The 11,489-nt window shown below is 47.1% G+C and overlaps 1 protein-coding gene across 1 annotated transcript in view; it reads left to right on the top strand.

The window, feature by feature from the left end:
- Positions 1-367: 367 nt before the first annotated feature.
- The window catches only part of Tmed10 (transmembrane p24 trafficking protein 10), a 34,917-nt gene continuing 23,795 nt past the window's right edge, over positions 368-11,489 (top strand). Inside the window, exon 1 of the mRNA XM_059279097.1 lies at positions 368-652. Coding sequence (XP_059135080.1) covers positions 428-652 — 225 coding nt within the window. The 5' untranslated portion in view covers positions 368-427. The remainder of the gene's footprint in view (positions 653-11,489) is intronic.

Here is an 11,489-nt window from a genome sequence, read left to right as displayed (position 1 = left end):
CAGCCGGTGGGCGGGCCCAGGGAAAAGGCCTTGTGGCTGTCCCTTATTGGGGGCTGGTTGCCATGGTGTCACCGACTTTAAAACTCGCGTGAACCACTTCCGGGACGATAAAAATTGAATTACTTCCAGGGCTGCCCATACTTACTATGGCTCACTCAGCGGTCTTTTCGGTTCCACAGAAAATCAAACTTGTACGAAAAAAAAAAAAAAAACCCTGGAAACTCTTCTCTAGCCCCGTAAGCCCGTGGTCATGACATACGACCGTATCCTCCCTCGATTTTAAGAACGTATTTATTATACATTCTTCCTCGGTTTAGCCAATCTCCAAAATGGCGCCGGCGGCTTCGCTAGGTCAGAGGCGAGTCACGTGGGCGCTCCCGGTTCCGGCGCGCTAGAGGCCCCGGGTGGTGAACGCGGCTCCGGCACCATGTCTGGTTTGTCTGGCCCCCTCTCCCGGCCTGGCCCTCGCCCGTCCGCGCTGCTCTTTCTCTTCCTGCTGGGCCCCAGCTCGGTCGTCGCCATCTCCTTCCACCTGCCCGTGAACTCTCGCAAGTGTCTCCGCGAGGAGATCCACAAGGACCTGCTGGTGACGGGCGCCTACGAGATCACCGACCAGTCCGGGGGCGCCGGCGGCCTGCGCACCCACCTCAAGGTGCGGCCCGGGGCGGCGCGGGGGCGGCGCGGGGGCGGGCGGGCGGCAAGATGGCAGGCCTCGCGTCCGGGGGAGGCCTCGTCCGGGGGAGGCCGGCGGGCGGGCGGAGGCCGGGGGTTGGCTTCGTCTCCCCCACCCCCCCAGCGGTGAGGACGTGCGGTGGGGACCGCCCCTTCACCCCGCGCGTTTGGGGTTCGCGGGGCGGGGCTGCGCGCCCAAAGTCTGGGCCCGTGGAAGGGCTGCGAGGCGTTGGCGGACCCCGAGTCGAGAGAGCTAGGACTGTTTCGTCAGGGACCCGTCTCTGCGAGGGCCCCGCGATCTTGAGCAATAACGTGATCTTCCCGAGAAATCTGTAGAGGATCAGCGGGGACTGACATCATGAGACACCTCAAACACCTACAGGATAGTGGAGACAATAAGATTGACTGTGACTAATAAAATGTGTGATTTATTAAGTATCTGCCGTGTCACTTCCTGTGCCTCGTAAAGGTGGTATGTTTAGTTCAAACACCACCCGATTGGAGCAGATGGGTACCGTGGGCCTTATTATAGTAACAAGGAAACTGAGACTCAGGTAAAATGAACGTGGTTTCCAGATGGAATTGGCCCATTAAGTGTATTTAGACGGAAAAGTGCTACAATCTGCATTGGCTTTTAATTTGTAATTTCTGGGATTTATTAGAGTCTATTATTGGACACAAGATGGTCACAGTCTCTAGTGCCTTCTCTTAACTACAAGGGTCAGCTGGACCCTTGGATGGTGACAGTTTACATGATGCCATTTGGTCCCAGTTTTCAATGGAGTTCTGCTTGGCCAGATTCGTGAGTTGTTAATATTCAAGTGTTGATTGTGTTCTGAGTAACTATTCATTCATAATAAACACTGGTAATTTTTTGTTTCTTCTTAACAGAGTGAAAATTTCCCATTCTTAAGCTAAATAGAAGAAACAGTTTACTTAAGTTTTTTTAAAGATTTATTTTATACATGAGTATTTTATCTACATGTATGTATGTCTACCCTGTGGGTGCCTAGGGCTGGTGGAGGGGCATCAGATTTCCTAGAACGGGTGTTATAGGTAGTTGTAAGCCAACCATATGGATGCTAGGAGCCCAACCTGGGTCTTCTGAAAGAGCAAGGAGTGATCTAAACCTCTGAACCATCTCTCCAGCCTGAAACAGTTTACTTTTAACAAGCTTCAAATATATTGTTTATATTTAAGGTGTTGGATCATAGTGGTGATAACGTAACATACTTTATTTGAGAGAGGAAAACTATTTTCAGGGCTATTGTTTTGTGACCCAGCATTTGTTATTCTCTTTAAATATTGAACTGTCTACCCAAGAAAGTGGTGATGGTACATTTTAAAGCCATAGATACAATGTTTGGGGTTTAGGAGCTTCTGGCTCTTCATAGTAGAAGTAGTCCCCAGAATCAAAGAACTGGATGGAACAGTCAAAGAGGCCTTGCTCTTTAGTGTTGCTGTCTCTCCTGGAGTCCTGTGCTGGAAAACCATTCAGTGGCTGTCTTAAGATAGTTTACATTTGCCAACATGCTCCGTAGTGCTCCTCCTAAGACCTGTCTTGAAGCCTCATATATTGTTAGTTTCCAGTTTGGGTTCTAACTGGGCCTTTCTGGACAGAGCTCATCATAACTACTGTTCACCCTCTGTCTCCCTTAGTAGGCTAGCTAGCAGTAGTGTCCTCAGGGTGAAGTTGTTTTCCTGTTTGTATTTTCTGGGGTGTTAAGTGTTTGCCTTGCTTCTAGTAGCATTCAGTGACAACAGGACCCGTGGTAAAACCTAGAGTAATGAACGTCTGATGATGCTCTAAGGCTGTTGAAGGGACATCACCAGCAGGAGTTTGTGCTTCTACTCACTAGTATTTCAGCAGCGCTCGGTTACTCTCACTTTGTCTGCTGGGTTCTTAGTGCTAGCCAGCTTAATTGGACTACTGGAATCCTAAATGCCAAGCAGATAATACACAGGAATGAGTTGAGCCAGGTGTTAAAAAAGAGAGGAAAACTGAGCAGCATCCAGGACAAAAGGAGTATTACTGGATGATAAAGGAGTGTAAGGGGTGGAGACAGAGAATTTGGAGTGACCAGCACTCCCCTGTTTTTTTGGTTGTAGGCCTCACTGGAAGCCCAGGTTGGCCTGGAACCCTCTGTCCTTCTGCCTCAGCCTTGCGAGTACAGGGATCATAGCTGCGCCAGTATGCCCAGCAATACTCAGCTCCTGATGAGACTTGCCTTGCAAACACATGGACCCCTTTGTTCCATCTGTTTTTTGGGTTTTTTTTTGTTTGTTTGTTTTTCGAGACAGAGTTTCTCTGTGTAGCTTTGCGCCTTTCCTGGATCTCGCTCTGTAGACCAGGCTGGCCTTGAACTCACAAAGATCCGCCTGCCTCTGCCTCCCGAGTGCTGGGATTAAAGGTGTGCGCCACCACCACCCGGCCTCCATCTGGTTTTAAAAAGGAAATTGAAAACATTACAGATTTCGAAGTCAAGGTCCTGCGTTTTATCACCACCCCAGGTCGTTTTTAGCAGTGTTTCGTTCTCATCCTTGTAGAAAATTTACATCTATTACCCAGATTCTGCAACTATTCAGGACCCGTACTTGTTTAATCTTCACTCTTTAAAGGGAAAAGATATTTTATGTTAAATTCTTCCACGCCCAGGAAACCTAGGTAATAGTGTATTTCAGTCCAGCCGACATCAGCTTGAGTCTCTTAAAAAAAAAAAAAGGAACATGACTACCATGTTTTATGGCCATATGACACCCTTTCAAAATTAACAGTGAGCTAGGTGCAGCTGCATGTGTCTGTAGTCCTAGCTGCTAAGGAGACTGAGGCAGGAGGATTAGTTGAGTCCCAAGAATTTAGAACTAGGATGAGCAACATAGTGAAAAAAGACTGAGGTGAGGTCACTTGAGCCCATGAGCTGGAGACTTGTGTGGTTTAACATATTCAGACCCCTTTCTCAAAGCAAAACATTAACATCCCATAATGTTCCCCTAATAGCACGTAATACCCAGAATGTGCTAAGATTTCGTCACTTGTGGACTGGTGAGGTGGTTCAGTAGGCAGAGACTCTAGTCACTAAGCCAGAGTTCAACCCGTGGAACCCACATGGTGGGCGGAGAGAATCGACTCCCAAAAGTTGTCCTCCAACTTCCACATGTACACATGAGGGGGCTCTGAGACAGGGCTTCTCTGTGTAGCACTGCCTGTCCTGGAACTCACTCTGTAGACCAGGCTGGCCTCGAACTCAGAGATCTGCCTGCCTCTGCCTTCCTAGAGCAGGGATTAAAGATGTGTGCCTCCACCGCCTGGGAATATACTTTTTAATTAACAGTTCTCAGAGTACTGAATTTTTTAAACATTTATTTTTATGTAATATATGTATTTCATATTTACTCATAAGCCCCTCGGCAGCTTGCAACTATAGTATCTATTCACTTAGTTCTACTAATTAAAATTGTGACTGTTCGTGCTCAGATTCTGCCTCAAGGATTCCTACAGTGCATCATTTCAGCTTCAAAAGTGTACCTTGAAAGCACATAGCTCCTGCTTACATGTCATGCCACAGTACAGGTCTTTGATCAGCCTGGGCTGTCGTCTCTTAAGTCACATACCCTTCAACTGGCTCAGGTTCAGTTTGAGTTGAGGTAGGAGAAATGAAGACTTTGTGTAGTATAGCTGGACCACTAAACACGGTGCGTGGTGATTGCCCTGAAGGATCTTTGTGAATATAGTGTGCTCATTTTTGTTGGTTTGGTTTGAAATAGGGTCTCATGTGTCCCAAGATTGCCCTCAAACTTGCTTTGTACCTGTGTGCCACCATGACTATTTTATGTGTTGCTAGGGATTGAACCCAAGGCCTTGTACATGCCAGACAAGCACTCTACATCTACATCCCCATCACTTTTTGGAGCGGGATAAGAGGTGGAACTGAGGATTGAATCTAGTAGGCAAGCATTTTACCATTGAGCTATGTTCCCAGTTCTCTTTCAGGCCTCTCTTTCAGGATCCTCCTGCCTCAACCTCCCAAGTAGTAGCAGGCCTGTGCCACCAGTTTAAGCTAGTGCTTGGGTGAACCTTTGGGATCCATCCTCCTGTCTGAGAACATTTTAATGTCCAATGAGTGCACCTAGTGCCTGTGTTATAGATGTGTGTTTTTCTTGTGTTGACCCGTCTCTTAAGATAGGCTGTAAGTTCTTTGAGTAGCGTGTGCGTTATTGCAGTGCTTATGTCTAATGTAATGCCTAGCACATGGCAGAATTTAACAAAAGAAATGAGTGAACAGATGAGTGGTTGCCACGCTTTCCTCGTCTGTGATCCCTCCCCTTTCACTTCCATTCTCTCGCCTTTACTTTAGTCACACTGAATATCCTCTTTATATAATGTTGTTTTAAGTTGGTCCGTTCTCGGCTGTGGGCACCTCCTATGTGCTTTCATTATACACTGCTTGACAGGACAGCCTCCTTAGTGTTGTTTTAAGTTGGTCCGTTCTCGGCTGTGGGCACCTCCTATGTGCTTTCATTATACACTGCTTGACAGGACAGCCTCCTTAGTGTAATGTCTGCTTCCTTTTTGATCTCCATGTGTCTATCCATCCATGTCTGTCTGTCTGTCTGTCTCCTCCCCCCCCCCCCCCCCCCGTGTGTGTGCGCGCACACACACACACACACACACACACATATACATGCTATCCAGAAGTCAACATCAGGTATCTTCCTTTATCACTATCTACCTTATTTCTTTCTTTTAAACACAACATCCCTTGCTAAACCTGGATCTCCCCAACACTAGCTAGCAAACAAACTCTAGGGATCCTGTTCCAGCCTCCCCAGAGCTGGGATTGTAGGCTTTCACTGCTGCACTTGACTTTTTAAGTGGTGCCGAGGATCTAAACTCACGTGAGGTCCCCATTTTTCTGTCGCCTGAGCCACTACTGCAGCCCCTGTATTTTTTGCTTGCTTGTTTGAAAACGGACTCTGCATAGCCCAGGCTGATCTTGAATTTGCTGCAGTCCCCCTGCCTTCTGGGCTTATAGGCACTGACCACCATGCTCACCTCTTTATTTTTCTTTTGCAGAGTTGGGGGGAAGGGCTTGAGATAGGGTTTCATGTAGCACAGGGTAGCAGAGGATGACTTTGAATTCCTGATCCTCCTGCCTCCACCTCCCAAGTGCTGGGATTGCAGGGAGCGTTACCATCCCTGTAGAATAGTGAATGAAGACAGTCCAGATCTCCACTCAGAGATTTGGATTCAAATGCTAGCAACTGCAATAATTATGGAGTGTGTGGTCTAATTAAGGCATCTCCTCTCATGTAGTGATGGTAGAGCTCATGGAGTTAAAAGAACTGAGTTGAATGATTCTGTATTCAGGGAACCAGTTTTGCTTTGTTCACGGGTGTTGACACTATATCATCTCCACTGAACAAAAACTTAATTGTTCTCTGGCCTCATATAGGGTTGAAGTGACCAGATATGGAATGTAGTTTTTGGTGGTGGTAGGTTTTTGTTTTGATATTTGTGTGTGGGGGGTAGCAGTTTATGAACAGGGTTTCTCTGTGTAGCCCTGGCCATCCTGGAACTCCGTCTGTAGACCAGGCTGGCCTCAAACTCAGAGATCTGACTGCCTCTGCCTCCCTGAGTGCTGGAATTAAAGGAGTACACCACCATGGCCTGGCGATACGGAATGTTTTAATGAGAGGGGTTCTGAGCATTCTCTTTGTGATCCCTCTATTAATTCAAAAATAGTTCTTTAATATTTTTGAATGTTAATGGTTTATGAGTTAAAGTCCATGAACTGTAGTGAGGAACAAGAAAGATAAAACATAAAGGAAGATGAAGAAGCCTGATTTCCTCCTGTAGTGAATTGTGTTGTGAAAAGTCAGACAGGCTGGGCGGTGGTGGTGGTGGTGGTGGTGGCGGCGGCGGCGGCGGCGGCGGCGGCGGCGGCGGCGGCGGCGCACACCTTTAATCCCAGCACTCGGGAGGCAGAGGCAGGCAGATCTCTGTGAGTTTGAGGCCAGCCTGGTCTACAAAGTGAGTTCCAGGAAAGGCCCAAAGCTACACAGAGAAACCCTGTCTCGAAAAACAAAACAAAAAGTCAGACAGTAGGGGAGGAAGTGATTGGTGGATAGGGCTAGTGAAGTGGTCAAGGACGTCCTCTGGACAGCTAGCCATGGAGTGTGTGTGGTGGTGGTGGTGGTGGTGGTGGTGGGGATTCTCATGCTGTTTCAGACACACTTGGTGTTGAAGATTCCCAGTTGTCTGCCTTAGCACTCTCTTCCCCACTCATTGCAGAAAATGAGGCTAAGCCATCCTCGGTAGTAGCTCATAAAGACTTTGCTTCTCAAATTTGAAGCGGGAAGTGTCCCCTCATCATCCAAGGTTAATATAGATATTACCCTGTTACTCCAGGTCCTGATAAAGCCTGTTGTAGGAACTGATGGTCCTAAGTGTAGGGACTGCAGATATGAACACGCGTGCTGGACAGTGTGAAGACACATTGTGTGTAATACAGTTTCCAGGTTTGGTTTGTTTTTTTAAGGGAATGATTATATTTCGGTGCCTATACTAAGACGTTTCTGTGTTAGAGAAGTTAGAGAGGGAAAACATCGAATACTTGTTGCCTATCTCTCAAAAGAAGCTTTTCTTTTTACCAGTAACTACCATGTGAATCCTTACTTGGGCTCACCTTTTTATTTTCGTGAAAATATAGGCCTTTTAAATAGATATTTAATGTTACTGTTCTCAGTAGATTAAAACCAGACCAGTAACTAGATGGTTTGCTCCAGAAGGCCAGTTGGTACGTTAACATTTGATAACATTGCAGTTGAGTTTCTTCTTGTATTATATACAAATCTTGTAGCTTTTACTTAAGCCCTGACCTTGTAGTTTCTTCCTAAAAGTTAAAGAAAGGATAGCATTTCTTCATTGAACTTACTCAGTGACCAGTCGTCTACAGCTTTGCATCTTCTGAACTACTCTAGAAAGGGGGACTGCTTAGATTTTGAAACCAGTGATGACTTCTGAAGACAGTCCTGTTTTTAAGAAGTGGAGCAGGTTATTTATAAAGGTGACTTGGAGGGGTGCAGTGACTTTGATTTGTCAGTTGCTGACTGGATGGTGCTAAGCCACCGCCCCCATATTCATATCAGCCTGGCAGTGTGGACAGTGGGGCCCTCTGTGAAGTCATCCAGCTGGCCACAGACCAGAATTTAGGCCCCCAAACAAGCCTCAGATTTGAGGGAGGTTGATGTCATCTGCCTTATCCTGCGCCCCAACTTCATTGTTCAACATAATGTGTGGGAAATCAAGAGACTAGTTGTTGAAAGAGAACAAGGCTTTGTTTGTGCTAACAGGGTCATGCTGGAGGGTTTTACCGTAAATAACTCTGGAACAGTATGAAAAAAAACATTTGATCTGGCGCCACCCCCGCAGGAGTGTTGTTAGGGCAGCAACTGGTCTTTCTTTCTCATTCCCTCCCTTCCTCCTTTTCCTCCTCTTCCTCCTGTGTCCACCCCCTCCGGTCGAGCATGACTGCTGCCTGTGTTAGGTCGGTGCAGTAAATGCTGAGAGAGGCAGGAAGAGAGCATCTGCCTGTTATGTTAGCCCACCACAGCCGCCGCCGCTGCTGCCCGGGAGTTCCCACTTCTGATTCTCAGCAGTGGTCCAGAAGCCCCCTTCCCTGATTGTGTTTCAGCTTGAACACCACGGGTGTGTGTAGCCCTGAATCGGATGGGAAATTTGAAGGAATTTAGTGTTGAAGCTGTTTCAGGTTGGCCTTGTTCGCAGTACCATCTGTGTGCTCTTCTGGCTTCCAGAAGCACAGCTGATGGACTTTGTATTTGCTCTTGACTGGGAGATCAGGGTGGGGGCTAGAGAGATGGCTGAGTGGGTTCCAGTTAGCAGGGACTGCTCCTGCAGAGGACTTGGGTTTGGTGCAGGGACTGCTCCTGCAGAGGACTTGGGTTTGGTCCCTAGCACCCCACTGAGTGACTTACAACCACCTGTAACTCCAGCTCCAGGGCCACCTCCACATAGACAGACATAATTACAAATAAAATAAGTCTTACCAGAAAAACGAGGAGGGAAAATCAGTAAATTCTATGTTCTTCATTTTTGAGATACAGTGGCAACTTGTGGTTTGCATAGTTCTTTGTGCAGGAAGTTGAACTTAGAACTTCTAGAATACTCACTTTACCTAACACCTGCCCTGAGGTAGTCTATCTTTTCTTTCCCCCATCTTAAGACATGGTCTCGCCGGGCGGTGGTGGCGCACGCCTTTAATCCCAGCACTCGGGAGGCAGAGCCAGGATCTCTGTGAGTTCGAGGCCAGCCTGGGCTACCAAGTGAGTTCCAGGAAAGGCGCAAAGCTACACAGAGAAACCCTGTCTCGAAAAACCAAAAAAAAAGACATGGTCTCATGTAGCCTAGGCGAGGCTCAAACTTGCTATGTGGCTGAGGATAAGATAACTCTTCTGTTCTTCCTCTCTCTATTTCCCAAATGTTGAAATTGTAGGTATGGATTCCTAGCCCTGGCTCCGCACTTGTGTGTGTGTGTGTGTGTGTGTGTGTGTGTGTGTGTGTGTGTGTGTACACATGTGAGAATCCCATGTGAGCATGTGGAAGTCAGAGGGCGACACACAGGAGGAGTTGGTTTTCTGTTTCTACTGTGTGGGTTCCAGGGACTGGACTCAGATCACCAGGCTGTCATCAAGCACCCTTACCGGCTGAACTGTATTGCCAGCCATAGCCTTTTGGAATTGTTTGCCAGTCTTTTCCCAGCCTAGAGCACCTGGGTTTTTGTTTGTTTGGGTTAGGTTGTTTGAGATAGAGTCTTCCCTGGGAGCCCAGATACTCACTGTAGTCTGAGGCGGGTCTCAAAGTTGATCCTCCTCTGCCCCTACAAGTCCTGGGATTGCAGGTATGAGCAGCCGACCCGGCTTCCTGATAGATTATTCCTGTAGTTTACTCCTTATCAGATTATAAACCACATTCTGGAAGTGCTAGAGTTACCCTTGGATTCCTCACTGTTAGTTAGGGTTTCTATTGCTGTGATAAAACACCGTGACCAAAAGCAGCTTGATCTTCCAGTGTGTGTTCTGGGAAGTTAGGGCAGGAACCTGGAGGCAGAAACAGAAACAGGCCATGGTGGAGTGGAGCTTACTGGCATGCTCCTGGAGGCTTGCTCAGTTTGTTTTCTTGTATTATCCAGGACCACCTGCCCAGGGTGGCACTGCTCCCAGTGAGCTGGGCCCTCCCACGTCAGTCATTAACCAAGAAAACATCCCTTAGGCTTCCCCACAGGCCGGTCTGGTGGGTACATGTTCTCAACTGAGGATCCTTCTTCTTAAATGATTCTGGCTTGTGCCACGTTGGTAAACACTGGCCAGCACATTTACTCCCTTTCTGCTTTGCCAGGCCTTTGGACCCTGCAGTTTCTAAATACTCCGCTGTTTCCTTGAAGATGGAGCAGTTGTTTCCCTCTGTTCCCATGCAGTGACCATCTGGGTCCCAGGCGTCCCTGAGTCTCGTTAACACAGCACACTGCTCTGCCATCTCCTAATACAGTTGGCTGGGAAGAGTGAGGACAACTTGACTGTGTAGGGAGTTCTGAGTTAGGACTAACAGACAGTTGTGATCAGTGCTGCTTCAGACAGTAACATTCCACTGAGTGCTTGTGTAACAGGCACTGTTCTAGGTCTTGACCCTCTTTGCTGATCTTATGAAGTATGCACAAGTGTATCCTTACTTTGTGAGTAAAGCATACCACGTTAAAGGCTTTCCAGCCAGTAAGTGATGGACCAAGAGTCAGGCTCTAGAACCTTCCATCATTTTTCTTCCCTTTGTTTTTTTTTTTTGTTGTTTGTTTGTTTGAGATATTATTATTTTCTTTTCCATGTGTGGGTGTTTTGCTTGCATATGTATGTACCTGTGTACCACATTCATGTCTGGTCCTGAAGGAGTCCAGAAGAAGACCTTGGATCCCCTGAGACTGGAGTCACTGATGCTTGTGAGCCATCATGAGGGTCTTGGGGAGTGAACTGGTTGCTCTGCAAGATCAACAAGTACTCCTACCTGCCGAGCCATCTCTGTCTCTTTTCATCTTAACTACATCCTGTGTTGCCTCTCAAAGAAGAGAGTAGGTGTCTTTGTTGAGGGTGTTTTTACTCTGTACTAGAGCTTCTAGGCAGGACCTACGAGGTTGGTGGTAGTCCTTAAAATTCTTTACTCAGTATTATATCAGATTGACCATAACCTAAGGAGAGTGTAGATAAGGGCCAACCTGAAGGGAGTTTCATCTTCACATTTCTTTTTTTGGGTTTTTTATTTGTTTGTTTGTTTTTTGGTTTTTGGGGTTTTTTTAAGCAGGGCTGGGGGGTGGGGAGATTCCGAGACAGGATTTCTCTGTGTAGTTTTGGTGTTTGTCCTGGATCTCACTCTGTAGATCAGGCTGGCCTCAAACTCACAGAGATCCGCCTGGCTCTGCCTTCCGAGTGCTGGGATTAAAGGCGTGAACCACCACCACCCGGCCTCATCTTCACATTTCTATTAAATTTATTTTTAAAAATTTTTAACAGTAGTCGGGAGGCAGAGGCAGGTGGATCTCTCTGAGTTCAAGGCCAGGCTGGTCTACAAAGCGAGTTCCAGGACAGCCAGAGCTGTTACACAGAGAAACAAAACCAAAACCAGGGGAGGGGGCAATAAAAGTGTAAGATTATTTTGTGTGTATAAGTGTTGCTTGTATTTGTATGTCTGTGCACCATGTGTGAGCTTGTTGCCTACAGAGACCAGAAGAGGGTGTTGGATCCCCTGGAACTGG

This window comes from Peromyscus eremicus, chromosome 14 (genome assembly GCF_949786415.1).
Source record: "Peromyscus eremicus chromosome 14, PerEre_H2_v1, whole genome shotgun sequence".
Lineage (NCBI taxonomy): Eukaryota > Metazoa > Chordata > Mammalia > Rodentia > Cricetidae > Peromyscus > Peromyscus eremicus.
The sequence above is the reverse complement of the archived record's forward strand: the minus strand, read 5'-3'. Positions and strand labels throughout refer to the sequence as shown.